This window comes from Populus euphratica, unplaced genomic scaffold (genome assembly GCF_000495115.2).
Source record: "Populus euphratica unplaced genomic scaffold, PopEup_1.0 scaffold36.1, whole genome shotgun sequence".
Classification (NCBI taxonomy): Eukaryota; Viridiplantae; Streptophyta; class Magnoliopsida; order Malpighiales; family Salicaceae; genus Populus; species Populus euphratica.
Window position 1 is genome coordinate 969,427 of NW_011499908.1, and position 16,824 is coordinate 986,250.

Sequence of the window (16,824 nt, forward strand, 5' to 3'; positions counted from 1 at the left end):
TAATTAATATGGCATTGAAAATTTGGTGGTTGTAATTGGAATTTGAATTTGAATTCAATGAAAACTTACAAAAATATAGTCGAGGGCAATGGAGTATAATCGAGGTGACTTGCTAGTGACTCGGGGTGAGTCAAATAGGTGGAAGGCATGTTTGAATGATAAAACTTGAAAAAAGCGAGAGTAAGGATTTGTGGCCTCATAGACAAAACTACGTGGGTATAAGGAGGGCAGAGATTCCTATATATCCCGTTTTCTTTATCTTTATTTTCATGTATCGATTTAATCTGATGTTCAAGTTCATAAGCTGTTGTGTTTAATAATATCTCTGTGCCAAGTTACATATCTAATATGAATGACAAACGTTCATAGAGAAAGGTATTTTGTTTTTTTTTTTATGTTGTGATGAAGGCTTAGTAAAAAGTGCTAAAAGTTATTTCAAGGGCAGATTCTATCAGTACTGTCATAACATTGTAACAACAATTTTGATTTAACAATATAAATAATTATTCCTAACTCTGGATATGTTTTATGTTGAATTTTTTAAAGCACCACGAAGGTATTCAAGAGGAAACCCAAACCTATCATTCAAGCCTTTGGTATCATTAAGAAATGCACTGCTAAGGTCTTTCTTTTATCTTGATTGATTTCTTTTGTGATTTCTTCATGTCGTTTCAACTGCTAATTAATTAGCTCATACTTTTAAGAAACCTACATATTTATCCCTTGTTTAAAATTTTCATTTTGACTTTAATATTTTTAGTTGCTTGCATTATTTAAATTAAATCTTAATGCAATTTCATATTAACATATGCATATCTTGTTAATTTTACGACTATTTTATCTTTAGGATCATGATTTGTCCATATGAGAGTATTAGTTTATTGATAATTTATTTTAGTAGAGATTATATTAGCTTAGATTAAAAATATTACTGGTGATTTTTTTTATTATTATTAATATAATTATCCAAATTATTTTGTACATATCTTAATTAATTTTATAGGTTCTAAAGTTAAATTTTTATGTAAATTTTCAGTAACTCTAAAATTTATGAGATTATAACTAGTAATCTTTAAAAAAACAAACTTAAAACTTGATTAATTAAGTTACATACCTTAAAGTTATAAATAATTTATTCTATGCAGTGAATATAAAGTAATGGCTCCATAGTGAATAGCTATCATTTTCCATATGGTTGAAAATAGAAATCACAGGGTTCCCTAATCATCTATGGAAAAAAAAAACCCAAAATGATTTCTGGAAATATCACAGGAGGTAAAACGCGACCAGTCATATAAGGTAATAATTGGTTGCCTGATGTAGCAGCATTTTTTTATATAAATAAAATTGTAAATAGCACAGATCTGTCTTTCGTTGCTCATAAATTGTAGATCAATAAAATGAACCAAAGAAAAGTAATAAAATCAACAAGAATCTAACGTGCCAGATAGCGTCATGCATAATATACTAATAAATGGATTGCAAGGTAATTAATTCATTAATTAATTATAAATTTGCCCAGCAATTGCACATAATAAATTAAGGAGGTTCATCGAAGAAAGAAAGGATATCGAGGAAGTGTGAGTCAAGACTCGAGAATTTTTTAAGCACAAGGGAAATGGAAGAAAAGAAAAATTTGTGGCTGGCATCCTTTACATGATCACTGCACCCGTTTATTGTCGATATTACTCTCGAAGCGTGCCATATGCATCCCTGCCGAAGAAAGTTAGCAAGCTCCACTTCTTTTTCCATGACAGACTTAGCGGCAAAAATCCTACTTCTGTCCTTATAGCTCGTCCTAACAACACCAAGGAGGACAAGTCACCAGCGCTGCCATTCGGCAGCTTAATTGCCGTTTATGATCCGTTAACAGTAGGTCCTGAACCGACATCTGAGGTCATTGGTCATGCAGAGGGGCTCTATGTATCATCCAGCTAAGATGTCTTGACACTAGTAATATATCTTGATTTCGGTTTTACCTCAGGCAGGTTTAATGGGAGCTCTTTAAGCTTGTTTTCAAGAAATCCGGTAACAGAGAAGGAACGTGAAGTTGCTGTTGTTGGAGGGAGAGGAAAGTTCAGGATGGCTTGAGGGTTTGCTCGGCTTAAGACCCGCTTCACAAATGAAACTGCTAGCGGCACCGTTGTAGAGTGTTGTGCGACTGTGGTTCATCACTAAACACAGAATGGTAAAAAAATCAGCACCCTCGGGCCCCTTGCAACCAACTAGAAGTCCATTAATAAATATTAGTAAAATAAATAGTCCTTTTTTTTTTTTCTTAAATGAGAATCCCTTTTCATTTCGTAATTAAACCCATCCAATCTAACAAGTTGAATCCAAAAATTCACAATCCAGAATATAATATGGATCAGATTTTAAATTGAAAAAAAAAATGATCTGATAAAGGTCGCTTATGCAGCTGAATCTTTAATGACTCGACGGCTAAGGTCAACTTTAAAAACAATTGAAGGCAAATATATTTTTATTAAATCATTTGATTCGAGTTCGACCCATTAACTTTGCTCATTGATCCAAAAATGCTAGCCCGGCCCATGGGAAGATTTCTTGGAAATAAAGGGCAGAAAATTGTAGTCCGCGGCTAGCCGTCAGATTTGGTCGCCGTTAGATGGCGATGATGAGCCCTCCAACCGGCGATGATGAGCCCTCCAACCGGCGATCAACCTCAATTAGTTTCTACAAAACCGATCCGAGGTCCGATCGTCGCGATACTGCTGGAAATGCCTCCAAAACTGGGTGGAAGTCCGCTAGCTCTCTGACATCCGCGGGGAATGGGCGAGGAGGAGAAGCTCCAGCGACGACCATTGCATCCCGGAAAAGTCCAGACGTGGACTCCAATTCTCCTTCGAAGGAACAGAAGGCGGCAGCTCCCAAATCCATGCACATACAAACGGGCTCCTCAAAGATGGAAATCTAAGAGGGATCTGTAAAACTTGAAAACATTTAGGAAGTATTTTTTATTTTACAATGCTACAAGTCTTTCTGTGATTTACACTAAAAATTATTCACCTAGACCTAGAAGTCCAGGACCCGGTCCAAAAGCCCAATGTCCAACAGAGTCCGGTCACTCTCGCTTTATTTATTTATTTGTTTATTTTTATGGAAAGACAAAGGTGTGAAAGCATATACATGTGTGTGTGTGTGTGATTTTAAACTCTCCCGAGTTCCGCGCCTTCAATGAAAGAATAACCGTTTAACATGCCTTTTCATCCGTTATTCTTGTTTTACTTCTCTCTCTTGTAGCGTCAGTGTACCCCTCTCTCTCTACCCCCAGTTTCAAATTTAATACCAACCTAATTTGCCAACTTCAATTTTTTTTATTTGATTTGGGGGGTCAAGGTGTGTGAGGGAGAGGATTAGAGAAAACGCAGGATAATTGATGGCATACAAGGTGGATCATGACTACGATTACTTGTTCAAGATTGTGTTGATTGGAGATTCAGGTGTTGGAAAATCAAACATTCTTTCCAGATTTACGCGCAATGAATTTTGCCTGGATTCCAAGTCTACTATTGGTGTTGAATTTGCAACAAGGACTCTCCAGGTTTGTATTTATGTTTCCTCTTTTTTTTTCGTGGTTAAGTATTTTGTGTTTCCATTCCATCAATCCCATCTTGTGATGAGATCTCTAGCTTTTCTTTTAATTTGTTAGCATTTTGTTTATTTTTATTTTCATTTTCACTTGTTATAAAACGAGTTTTGATTTTGGAGCGTTGCTATCAGCGCCATCATCACGTGTTATTCTCTTGTCGGTCACATATTTTATGTTTGTGGATTGTGTTTGTAGTTCAAGTGAATCCCGCATGATCCTGACTCATATACTCCACTTACATATCAGAGGAATGCACTCAACTCCAAGAGCATCGAATAATATTGATGCCTCCTCCATACAAGGGGATAAAAAAGCAAATTCCTAATCACCCCCAACCCCAGTACTTTTTCTGGCATGGCGTTACAAATAGAAACTTGCAGGTTTTCAGAGTTTTGTCAGCAATTTTTGATCAGATTGTGAAATATTTTTAACAATCAAGTAGAGTATTAAAACAAAGAGCAATTGCGGTTATTAACCAGGAGAACATTTTGGTTAGGGAGCATGAGTAAGTAGCCCGCCACTTCCCCTGCAAGGAGAGTCCCGCATGGGAAACACTATAGAGAACAGGTTACCTGATTGCGAAGTTTGAAGTTGTCATCTCCTCCCCAGTTGTTGGTTGAATCAAATCCATGATTATTCTTTTCTGGTTCTCTTTGATCAGGTAATATTTATTTTTAATGATGCCAGAATTAATTATTATGCAGGTGGAAGGGAAGACAGTTAAGGCACAAATATGGGACACAGCTGGCCAAGAAAGGTACAGAGCCATCACCAGTGCATACTACAGAGGAGCAGTTGGTGCACTTTTGGTTTATGATATAACCAAGAGGCAAACATTTGCTAATGTCCGGAGGTGGCTCCGTGAACTAAGGGACCATGCAGACTCTAACATTGTCATCATGTTGGCTGGAAACAAATCTGACCTGAACCATCTTAGATCAATTTCCGCAGAAGATGCTCAAACGCTAGCCGAGAAGGAAGGTCTTGCATTTCTTGAGACTTCAGCTTTGGAAGCTTCCAATGTTGAGAAGGCGTTCCAGACAATTCTGCTGGATATCTACCAAGTTATTAGCAAGAAGGCACTGACAGCACAAGAGGCAGCTAACTCAACCGGACTTCCCCAGGGGACTACAATTAATATTGCAAATCTGTCCAGTAATATCAACAAAAGAGCTTGTTGTTCTAACTAACAAGGTGTTTGTCATACAGATTGGTAAAACGAGGCTAGCACAATATTGTTCATTTTTCCTTATGTCATGTATTTGCTAGAGCCATCTCGAGAGAAGGTTTCTAGTTTCACTGGAGAGGCATGGTTCACTATGAACAGAGGATTTAGCATTCTCATCTTGTGTTCTAGCCTCAGGCATCCACAAAAAAGCTTCGTAACTTTAGCTCTTTACTTCAACTTCTCTTTTGATCCTGTATACTTGTTTCCCTCAAATCTCTGATAAAAATTTCAGTAATGCTTTCTGATCCGGAGAAAATTTTAATTGATTCTCGATTTTTAGAAACTATGATAATTGAATGCAACATGCTTTGATTGTATGGCACGTATATGGTTGAGAAAAAGTCATGTAGTTTCGAATGCTACATTGCAATTCTGTATGTTAAATTTGGGCAATTTATTCAAATATTGAATTTAGATAAGTATTTTTTTTCTCTATAATACATGTAATATTTGATGAAATAGTTCAATCCAGGATGATGTTAAATTTAACAAAATAATTTTAAATAATAACACTAATGACAAGTATTAAAATCCAAAATAATTAAGAATAAAATTGATTTATTTCATAATTAATTAATCTTTTATAATTTAATTAATTCTTTATAGTTAAGGTACTAGTAACTTAATATGAAAAGTTTAGGGAATTGATAACTGGTAGGAATTTTTTAATAATAAAATTGATAATTTTATAAAAAAAATATAATAATATTATAAAAATATAGTTCGTGATAGTTCAAGTTGAAGTTATATTACGTTTAAAATAATATATATTAAATTAATATAAAATACTGAAAAACTGTCACGGAATTCCGAAAAATTCCTCGATGGTATTGTGCTTGAACCCAGAGACAAGAAATGAATCCAGACATCTTATCTAGACTCAAATATATTAAGCTCGGGCACGCTCCCAAGCCCAAGCCCACAAGAAAGCTGAGATTCACGTTCACATCATGGATGTTGGGGTGCCAGCACACTCGACATAGACACGCAGCCTGCATCGGCTCGAGCATCTTGCCCCAGCCCGCTCTCATTGCAGCCTGCGCCTTTCTTTTAACATAAATATTATTAAAAGAAAAGGTTAGAGGTGCATGCCAGCAAATGAATGACACTCGCAATCTTCTTACATCGCAAGTAACATTGTTACAAGTCCAGATTATATTTTATTTGTTGTTTAAAGAATAAAGAGTCCTTTTTATATAAATAGAGTTTTTCAAAGGGTATAGATCCTTTCCGATAAAAGAGTCGAAAATAAAATAAAAACAGCCAGGAATCTCTTAATAAAAAAACATAATTTTTTAAATTCTTATGTAATTTTATATTTTTAGGATTTTAGTTATACGTGGTGTATACAATTTTTTCTATGTGGTGTGGACAATTTTACTTTATGATTTTTTTTATTATTTGAGTACATGTACTAATTTTTTTTCTATTTGAGTATTTATATTTTTAAAAACTTGATAAAATAAAGTAAAATTTAAAAATAAAATCAACAAGACTAATCAATTAATTAATTAGGTGATTTTATATATTTTTTTCCATCCTTTTATTGAAGATTCGACTAGAGTTTACGTGATTACATTATCATTGCAATCTTTCAAATCCTTTTATTTTAACGACTTTGTTTTTACTTTACGCGGGAAAATATTAAAATTACAGATAAAAATAAAAAATTATATTCTATCTCATAACTAAACAGTACCCTCTTTTTAATATAATTTATCAAAATGTATAAATTCTTTGTTCTACAGGAGTCAATATATAACATAAAAAATTAATCAAGAACCCATGTAAAAAAATAACAAATATCCAATTTTAAAATCTGGCTATAATTTTATTTTAAATTTTTTTTAGTTATACGGTATGTGTGGAAATTAAAAGTAAAGGCATGAATTTTTATTTTTTATTTTTATTATAATTGTAGTTTTGACAAATCCACTTTGCTTTCGATACATGTGAGGTAAATATTTAAAATACGGACATGAATAAAGATTTAATTCTTTTTAACAGAGTTCCTCGAAAGCTATAAGTTATTTCCTCTAGAAAAATAAAAATAAAATAAGAAAATAACCAAGAATTCCCTATAAAAAAACAAAGGTACAATTTAATAATTTTTAATATAAGTTTATTATTTATTGATTTTAGTTATGTATGGTGTGTGTAGGAATTAAAAATACTGACATGAACAAAAAAAAAGTTTGAATGTTCTGTTTAATGTAGTTTTATCAATTTTTAGCAGTGATGTTAAAAAAGAATAACAAAAATCTTCGAACCTTTTTACTGATTGGAATAAAAATAATGTAAAACAATAGAAAAAGATTTATAACTTTTTTTTTTCAGGAGTTTCTTCTTTCAGTTCATGGTTTTAAAGAGAAGATAAAAAATAAATAGATTTTATTGATAAAAAAATTATCAATTAACAGTGATCATGGCCGATCCTGTAAGAAAAGTTTTACTCAGATATTCTTTTGCTATAAGATTTTCTGAAAAAAATATACCTTGTATCGAGAAGTTTTTGATTTTTAAAATAATTTTTTTTATTTTTAGATTAATTTTCAATTCGTTTAAAGGTATAAAAAGATATACGCATGCCTCTACGTTGTTTTGTATGCAAAAAAAAGATTGAAGAATGAAATTATAGAGTTCAGACCCGTATGAAGAATGAAATTATAGAGTTCAGACCCTTGACCTGCATTTGATTTTTTAAAAAGAAAGTTAAAAAATAAATTTTTAGAGATATATATGAAGCGTTGCTAGCCAAAAAAAAGAAAAAATTTGCATGGATGAGCGTGCGGGCCTGCCATTGCTTTTGGGCCTAGGAACTGGTACATTAGACATAGATTTTTTAACTCTTTTTAAAGTGTTTTCCTTCGATTTTTTTTTTAAAAAAATCAAGCATCAATATTTCTTTCCAGAAGAGGATGGGATAAAAAAAATTTATCACTTAACTTTTTTAAAAAAAATGGCTTATCACCTAGCTTTCTTTCTTTTTAAATATGGTTTTATTTTTTAAAAAATATAAATATAAAATGATCTTGTTTTATAATCTAATTGTGGATTTATCAAGTATAATTAATGATTTTTTTTTATATTTATTATCACAAATATTTTTAATTTTATTAATTAAATATATGTATAGAATTTTTTATTTGTGATTATATTTGTTGATTTTTTTTGAAAAAATGCTAAGTAAGTGCCTGCATTTTTGCGCTAAAAGAAATTAGCTGGCATGTGGACAAGCGCAATCCACATAGCCAGTTAAGCAGTCATTGCTTTTACAGGGCAATGTGTTTTAGAAGGGGAAAAAAAAAATTAAATTTAAAAATATATTTTTAAATAAAAATATGTAGGAAAAACAAACACCACTCTAGTAACAAACAATACCTTTATTATATCATAACTCGTCCTGCTCTTCATCTATCATCATCATCATCACCACTTCGCTTTTACTTTCGGTGAGCTCTCTCTCTCAAGCTCAAAAGCATTTCATAGAGTGTATATATTCATGGCAAACAACTTTGAACCCTTTCATGTCCCACAACAGAACAGAAAAAACAAGCTTCGTGTCACCACTCAAACCAACCAAGAACAACAATACCCACCAACCCCACTATTCTCTAGACAAGCAGCTCCCATGAACCCTTCACAATCTTCTTCGTTCTCTTCACTTCAAACCCTCAAAGACATGAACTACCAGCCCTTAACAAGTCAGGGTTTATCCTTGTGTCTCTCGTTTCAACTCGACAACCAGAGATACAATGCCGTTTCAGTTTCAGGTGATTACCCTAAGCAGAATGGTGAAATGAGAAGCTCTGTCGTCCCTCTTGGTCCCTTTACTGGCTACGCTTCAATCTTGACGAGTTCAAGATTCTTGAAACCTGCACAGCAGATTTTGGACGAAATTTGTGGTGTGATTAATTGTGCGAATGCAAACTTCCCTCTGGATGGTTTGAGTGAGAGTGAAATTACGAGAGAAAGTATTGCTTTTTTAAGTGGCGGGGTGGAGCATCAATGGAAGAATTCAAAGCTAATATTGATGCTGGATGAGGTATATTTGATTCATCTTCATTTATTTTCTTTATTTGTTTGGCAGGTTTTGCAAAAGATCTTAGGTTAACGAACAGAAATTTTCTTTTAAAAAAAAAGATAAAAGATTCAGACACATAAATATGGAGAAAACAATCTATCAGTCAAAACCCTTTCTGCATTTTTACACAATTTGTTTCTTCAGGACATATGTTTTGGAGAACCCCCTTCGTGTGTTATTCCTTCCATTTGAAGGTTTCACGTAGACTCCATTAGTAGCTAAGCTCATTACGTTCTCATTGTGAAGATTAATTATAAAATTTAATATGTTTCGCGAAAAAAAAAATCAATAGATCGGAGATTACGGCCTTACAATTTTTTTATTTTTTATTTAATAATAGATGTCAGAGAAAGTATTAATTTTACGTGTATCCTGTGATAGACTTGTAACAGTACCTAAAAATAAAAAAGTTACCCAGTATCAGCAAGTAGATAGGCCAAGCCCCCTTCCAATTTATATTTCATGTCCTCTTTATGTTAAGGTCATTTATATCAAGGACATTTTTGAGGTTAAATAAGAACTATCAATTTGGGTAAAGATAGTGGAGGATGCCTGTGAAGATTGCGTTGGCGTGACAGTCTTCTGTAATTGATTTGATTATTGCTGTGAAGGAATCAGTATCTCGGGAAAAGATATTTGAGTAATTGTAAGCAGTCATGGCAAAAAGATGTCCTGTCTTGTCAAATTGAATCAAGTTACTGTTTCTTTTCTTGTTCTGTTTTGCTTGCTTTATTTTCTTTCAGATTTTTTTGCTCTGCTATCTTTGTTTCCTTCACTGGTATCGTTGCGGATGGATGGACCTCAATGGGGTTGATTTAGGCTGTTGTTGTTTTTTCGGTTTAAGAACACCTTCTTTTTCTTAATTTCTTATTTTTTAATTATTTTGATGTTAAAAATAAATTTTTTAAAATAATAAAAATATATTTATTTTTTAATTATTTTGATGTTAAAAATATATATTTTTAAAATATTTCCAAACAAAAAATACTTTGAAAAATATTTTTGTTCGGTACAAAATCATAAATTGTCGACCTTATTCAGTGTTTAATATTATGATACCTTTTACATATGTGACTTCAAAAAATATATTTGATTAAAATTGTTATGAGTTAGATTTTTGCATTCAAAATAAATAAATACCATGTCTCAGTTAGATTTTTGCATTCAAAATAAATAAAGTCTAGTGAATTGAAAAGTAGTTTATTTTGGCTTTACTGTAGCCCAATTATGCTATTAAAAATTTCTGAGTTTTTTTTAGCTTCAAATAATTTTGTTTTGTGTTTTTTAATTGTTTTTATATATTTATGTCAAAAATAAATTTTAAAAAATAAATAAAAAATATTATTTTAATGGATTTTCAATGAAAATCACTTTGAAAAATAATATTTACCATTTTTAAAAAGTTTTTAGCTTCTACAAAATCAAGTTTTGAAACGGAATTACATGTGGAGTCTAATGCAAAAAATATAAGTTATTTGATTAACTAAATAGTTTTTTTTGTGGTTAGACAAAAAGTAGAAGCTACAATGATACAAGATAATATCAAACAATATCGAAATGTCTGTTTAGTATTGTGATAGTTTTTAATGTTGTGATTTTAAAAATAATATATTTAAGGAAAAAATATTTAAATGTGGTTTTAAAAAAGTTGATTTAAGAAAATATATATTTAATTAAAACTGCTATAATGTGAATTTTTATAAGCAAATTTAATGAAAATTAAGTTATTTTAGCTTACATAGAATCAATGTTTAAAACACAAATAAATATGGTGCGTAGAGGTTATTTGACTTACAAAACAATTTTTTCTTTATGATTAGACTAAAAAACAGAAGCTACTTCAATACATTAAACTGACACTACATTCACCACCAACGTTGTATTCGATCATTTATATGGCATGGACAATGGGATTAGGATTTTTAAGCTTGATATTGATAGGAAGAATCCGGTTTGGCACCATATGCTAGGGTGGCAGAAAAGAATTTTCAATATTCCATTACTTATAATAGTGCATGGGAAAATAATCTTGACAGGTGGTTTCCCTCGCTCTTAATCCTGTTGGAAGTAGGGATTCAAGAGAGAATTTTATTTTGTTTTAGTCATGCCCAGTACAGGGGAAGAGGCCTGGTGTGCAACTGAATAGCTTTGGACTTAGAGATGAAACATCGAACTGGGCCTCTTATCCTCTCTGTCCGAAAGCTAAGTTTTATTACAACACATAAGTCTCTACTAATCATTCTATTTTTCTAATTCAAATTCCACATAATGCATTGATACAGAATAGTATCACAATTTTTGAATAGGAGAGCAGTAATTAAGGGAGATTTAATAGAAGGGATAATTTGTTTACCGATATATATGTGTGTGTGTGTGTATTTGAACCGGTTTTTTAAGTGATTATGAGGAATTTCTTATGAAACTTGAAAAGAGAAGGTAGAAATAACTGCATTTGAATAATCATAGTTGCCACCGGTGAATTTTGATTTGAATCTTTGAGAGTGCATTAAATATGAGATCAAACCAGATTGAATGAACGATGCTGCCATCCCAACCTCCATTGATCAAAACTTTTATGGCAGCAACATTTACTGGAAGGTGACGGGGATGCTACATTATCAAATATACTTCTATTGTTACTATAAAGATATTGACAAAGTAAGAAAAAAACCTCGAATTAATTTAGGCATTTCCACAATTGTTTAATGGGGTGTAAGGATTTGTTTTTAACATAGGTTTGGGTTGTTAGTACATGTTCTCTTGCAAAACAAGTTTCTTATACAAGATAGGGAATCCTCCTCCCGTGACTAAGTTAGCAAAGTGAAGGAGGGATATAGTGTATGAAAGACCAAAGATGCATTAGAATTAGGGTTCTTCATGGTCCGGTTTGGTTTGGTCTAGGCCTAAAAAACCAATCTGAACTGAGATATATTAATTTTAGAGAATATAAACTGGACCAAACTGAAAACCAGTTCGGTTCGGTTCAATCAAAGACCAGTTTTTGGTATAAAACCATGAAACCTAATCCCAACAGATTGGATTATCATGGAGATGGACTGAGTTTCATGAGACTGAACTCTAGAAAAGTACGAACAATAAGGACCCTGTATATTCAAGGATCAAGCAGAACCATCACGGGCCATGCTTATTGAATTCATGAACACAAGTAACATTAAGAGCAAACATGCTGATTACTCAAAGCTATTTGCTTGCCTTTTGGTGGAATAACTCTCCAAGGGAATTGAGTTTCAACACAATTAGAGTATAAATTATTTGTGTCGTAAGGAAATTCTATTTAAATTAATGGCTTTTTAAAAGCAGGAAGAACTATCATTTTCTACCATCAGATGATAACAAATCCCCAAGGAACCAAAAAAAAGCTAAAAACCTTACAAATCTAGCAACCAGTGAATTCTAAAAAAATTTATCTTTGAGAGAAGTCTTCAATCAAGAGGGGAGAACAAGAGAGAAAAGTCAGGGGGGAATAGGGATGTGGTTTTAGTTCAGCTATTGCGAAGTTATGAAGAGAAGTTTGGGGGGTATGAGATATGGGTATGGTAGATGCAAAATGACGGGAAGAATGAGAGAGGTGGTTTTTCTGGTTGGCTTCTATTTTGTGAAAGTTGGGATTGTTTTAGAGTTGAGTTAACTGGTAAGTATTTAATATTTATACCCCTCTTGTTTTATGAGCAATTAGGCTTTTCTTGTAAGGTCCGGTTCAGTTTAACTTTAGTTTTTGAAACCAAAACCAAACCAAACCTAGTGGATTTTATGGTTTTAAAAATTGGTTTAATCGGTTTTGTGTTTTTTTTTTTTTTTTAATATTGTTTTGTTCATTATATGCGAGGATATGTTGTTTTTTAATCGGTTTTGTGTTTTTTTTTTTTTATATATTGGTTGATTTTTTTAAACACCAGATGTTATTTTGTTCATTATATGTGAGGATATGTTGTCTTTTATACATGTTGATCCTTGAATGTTTATGCACTTAAGGATCACATGGACTTGCGCCACAGACAATCAAGTTGCACACATTCAACCTAACCAACCATATAGAATGATTGCTTCATTGTGAACAACCACTCAACTACCCTATAAAATGAATTGGTTCAACCTTTCTAAATTGTAAAACAAGGCATTCAAGTATGTCGCCTTGATAACATGCAATGCGAGGCATTTAAGAGATAGTTGTGGTTATGCGAGCATGACTAAACATTATTTTGTGTGCCACGAGGAGATTGACCCTAAACACAAAAGGATTGATGAGCAATGATTTGAATTCATTTTCCAACTATTGAGTTCGGTTTTACAGCCATGTTTCTTCTTGGTGTTGGCTTGGATAAGCCTGTTGTTATCTCGGTTCGGGTCCTCATATTTCTTTCTTCTTTTTCCAATAGGCCTAACCCAAGAGGTAAAAAGGAGGCCTAACCGAGGAGGATGGGAAAAAGGAAAAGAAGGAAAAAAGGGCCCAAATCAAAGAGGTAAAACAAGTCTATCAAAGTCCTACTCTAAGAAGAAACATAACTACAAAAAGGAGCCTGGAAAATGGGTTTAAATTAAGTACCCTCGTCCCTTTGGTGTTTTGGGCAAATATACTCATAAAGCTATATTTAATCATGCTCGTGTAATCATTACCTAAATGCTTTGCATTACAAGTTATCACAGTGACGCCTAACTGAATGTCATGTTTTACAAGTTAATAGGATAAGCATCTATGTGAACAATTCAGGTCTTTCATGATGAAACAATTATTCTTTATGATTACTCTTGCAGGCAGATTAGACAAAATGTTTGTGAACGTACTCCCTACATTGCAAATATATGAGATCTTTTTGTGTTTAAATATCTTAGGATCACCAAGTATGCAAGACAAGACAACATATCCTCGTACAAAATGATCAAAATAACATTCTCATTCACGAGGGTCCACTTAGCCTATATAGGACTTGTTTTGCAAGTGCATATGAGGCCTTCAACAACTCAATCTACAAAGCCTACCAATCAGTTGTGGAAAGGCTCATAATCGTTTGAAGTTTCCTCTGTCTTCGTCAGATATGTTCTAAGATGTTCATTAGTCACCGGCTCTGCTTTAATTTTTCTTTGAATGCAAGTACCACCTGAGAATCTTTATGAAATTCATATTTGAAACTAGTTTTGCTCCTTGTCAATCTGCATTAGGTATACAGGAGATACAAACTATATTGCCAACAAATGCAGTCAGTTGTTGCATCATTTGAAACTGTTGCTGGTCTTGGAAATGCAGCTCCTTATGTTTGTTATGCAGTCAAAATTGTTTTGAAGCACTTTACTAGCTTGAAGAATGCCCTTTTGGATAAAATTCAGTTCACAGGAAGAACCTTCGCTGATAGTATTGTTACCAAGGAAAAAAGTCCTAGATACGGGAAAAACGAACGAGGCATTGGAAACCAAAATCCAACTCTGAACCTAAACTTTATTCAACATTCTGTTTGGCGATCTCAAAGGGGACTTCCTGATCATGCTGTAGCTGTGCTTAAGACATGGTTGTTTGAACACTTCTTACACCCGTAAGTGTTTGGTGGAACTTCTAAACCTCATTGCTATGCCATGTTATCCTGACTTATTAACATTGATGTTTATATAACTAGTTTTTATACTTCCCAGCTACCCCACAGACTCCGAAAAGCAAGCCTTGGCTCAGCAGACAGGTCTCTCAAGGACTCAGGTGTGCCTTCTTCACTTCATATCTTCTTGTCGTTCTCTAACATTGTTCTGATGGCAGGATTTTTACACCCTGAGAGGGAATGTCTATGGATATGCATGAATGACTATTTAAGCTGAATAGGTGTTCATATTACCACTTCATTGTTGTCGTGGACGGTTATGTCCTAAGAGACAATGATGCTATGTAATAGAGTTTCAAAATCTCTTTCCATGGTTCCATGCAGGTTTCTAATTGGTTTATTAACGCAAGAGTTAGACTTTGGAAGCCAATGGTGGAAGAAGTGCACATGCTTGAATCACAGCAAACTCAAGCCCCATCTGAAACGGTCAACCAGGGTGCCAACATGCCATCTGATTTGCCTCTCAAGAAACAGCCCCGATCAACCTCACACCAGAATACAAATCAAACGACACGCGCCCGCTCGCTAAATGAACTTGCTGAGGTGTCTAAGCAGAGACAGGGCCCAGTAAATATTTATGACAACAATTTTTCAGGTAATTACCACACTGCTGGTGTTAGTGGAAGCAAAGGTGTTTCGTTGGCACTGGGTCTTCCCCAGAATAATGGCATTGATCTATCATGGCCTCTCCCTATGAGCATACCTCACCACATCAACGTGGAAATGATTGGCATGATGGATTCAGCACCAGCAACAGGTTTTGAACTAGAAAAGCAGCATTTTGGGAAAGAGTAAAGGAGCCGGATACTGCATGATTCTATAATCTGCAAGCTCAATTTTCTTCATATTGCCTGAATAAAAAGGACTTTCTGTAATGTAATATCAAGTAGGCAGCCTCTTTGTCAAATGATCGTCGGAGTGGTAGAGATGAAGAAATGTAGTAAATGGTCGGAAGACAAGATTAACTGTTGCTTTATGAGATTTGGCACTAGATTTCTTTGTACTTTCAGTCATTTTCCCGGTTCCTATGGTGGAGAATTCAAGCACAAATTTTACAAGTAGCTCTGTGCCGCCATCATTAGTGGATGATGATGATTAAGGTGACATGTATCCATCGCGACCCCAGAACCAGCACATGATTTGCCTTCCTGATATGTTCGAATGGAAGTTAGTAAAGAGAGAGTTGACTGGGATAGCGAAAGCGAATGTTGAAAGAAAACGAACTTAATTCCATCGGTATTTTCATGACAGGACGCTGATTTCCACTCCCCAAATTGCAACCTCAACTTCATTTAAATAGCTGTGATTTGGAGCTCAATAGCTATAATGAATCCCGAACTTGATATGGGAGGCGTCTTTGGCTTCCTCTAAAGCACGCTGTAATTGATGAGCTATAATGAATGATTTGGTTTTTTTGGTTTTTATGATAATCTATAGATAAATGTATGCATTATGTATGGGACTTGTAATTTTCTTGGGAAATTAAAAATACTTTTAACTAGTAAATGACTAACACGATTGATCATTAGGAACATCTGCCAAATGTGTTCTCTTATGGTCAAAATTCGTGAAAGAAGATACAGTCTCATGAACAAGTTGTTAATTGATGTGAACTAAAACAGTTTGATTAATTTATTGATTATTTAATGAATCAAACTACTCCTGTCATTAAATTCAGTCATTTATACGGTAAGATTGTGAGAGAGAATCTATTAATGAACACAATGATCTAATCTAAGTGTGGATGACATTGACATGGTTTTGTTGAACGTCTCAAGGAGAGTCCAGGGCATAAACTGAATTGATAAGAAAAAAAATTGGTGACAGATTTATTGAATTGTAAAGGTTGGAGGAACAAACTAACATGCACCGTAAATAAAATACGAGGAAGTTGGTTAGTTTGGTATGAGAATCTAGTAATGTTTTATTAATTATTTTATAATTTTATTTTAAAAAATAAAAAAATGAGAGAAAAATTCTAATTACAGAAGTTTTTATTGTTTTTTTATGGGAAGCAAAATAATCTTTAAAAAATAACTAATACAGTACAGCTCGTTATTCTATGTTCCTCATAAAATTTTATGTGCTTCAAAAACAAGAAAAAGCAAATTATAAAAAACTTTAAAAAAATGGGGTGGAAATACCAATGAACCAACTAAAACTTTTTATTTGTATTTTTTTATTAAGTCTTCTTACTTTTTATTTAACAATTATAGTTTTTTTTTTTAAATGATAATCAATAAATCATAAGAAAATATTTAAGATTATGGACACATAAGACAATGCAAGATGAAAAAAT

At 33.2% G+C, this 16,824-nt stretch overlaps 2 protein-coding genes and 1 pseudogene across 2 annotated transcripts; all 3 read left to right on the forward strand.

Annotated features, from left to right (window-relative positions):
• The first annotated feature begins 1,474 nt into the window (after nucleotides 1-1,474).
• On the forward strand, nucleotides 1,475-2,178 carry LOC105133693 (dirigent protein 4-like; annotated as a pseudogene).
• A 118-nt stretch (nucleotides 2,179-2,296) lies between these two features.
• On the forward strand, nucleotides 2,297-5,009 carry LOC105133660 (ras-related protein Rab2BV-like). The gene is made up of 2 exons (XM_011037739.1): nucleotides 2,297-3,562; nucleotides 4,315-5,009. The coding sequence occupies exons 1-2, from the start codon at nucleotides 3,398-3,400 to the stop codon at nucleotides 4,798-4,800; spliced, it is 651 nt and encodes a 216-aa protein (XP_011036041.1). The 5' UTR covers nucleotides 2,297-3,397; the 3' UTR covers nucleotides 4,801-5,009.
• Nucleotides 5,010-8,260: 3,251 nt separating this feature from the next.
• On the forward strand, nucleotides 8,261-15,720 carry LOC105133662 (BEL1-like homeodomain protein 9). Its single transcript, XM_011037740.1, has 4 exons — nucleotides 8,261-8,883; nucleotides 14,101-14,468; nucleotides 14,566-14,626; nucleotides 14,850-15,720. The coding sequence occupies exons 1-4, from the start codon at nucleotides 8,341-8,343 to the stop codon at nucleotides 15,318-15,320; spliced, it is 1,443 nt and encodes a 480-aa protein (XP_011036042.1). The 5' UTR covers nucleotides 8,261-8,340; the 3' UTR covers nucleotides 15,321-15,720.
• The last annotated feature ends 1,104 nt before the right edge of the window (nucleotides 15,721-16,824 follow it).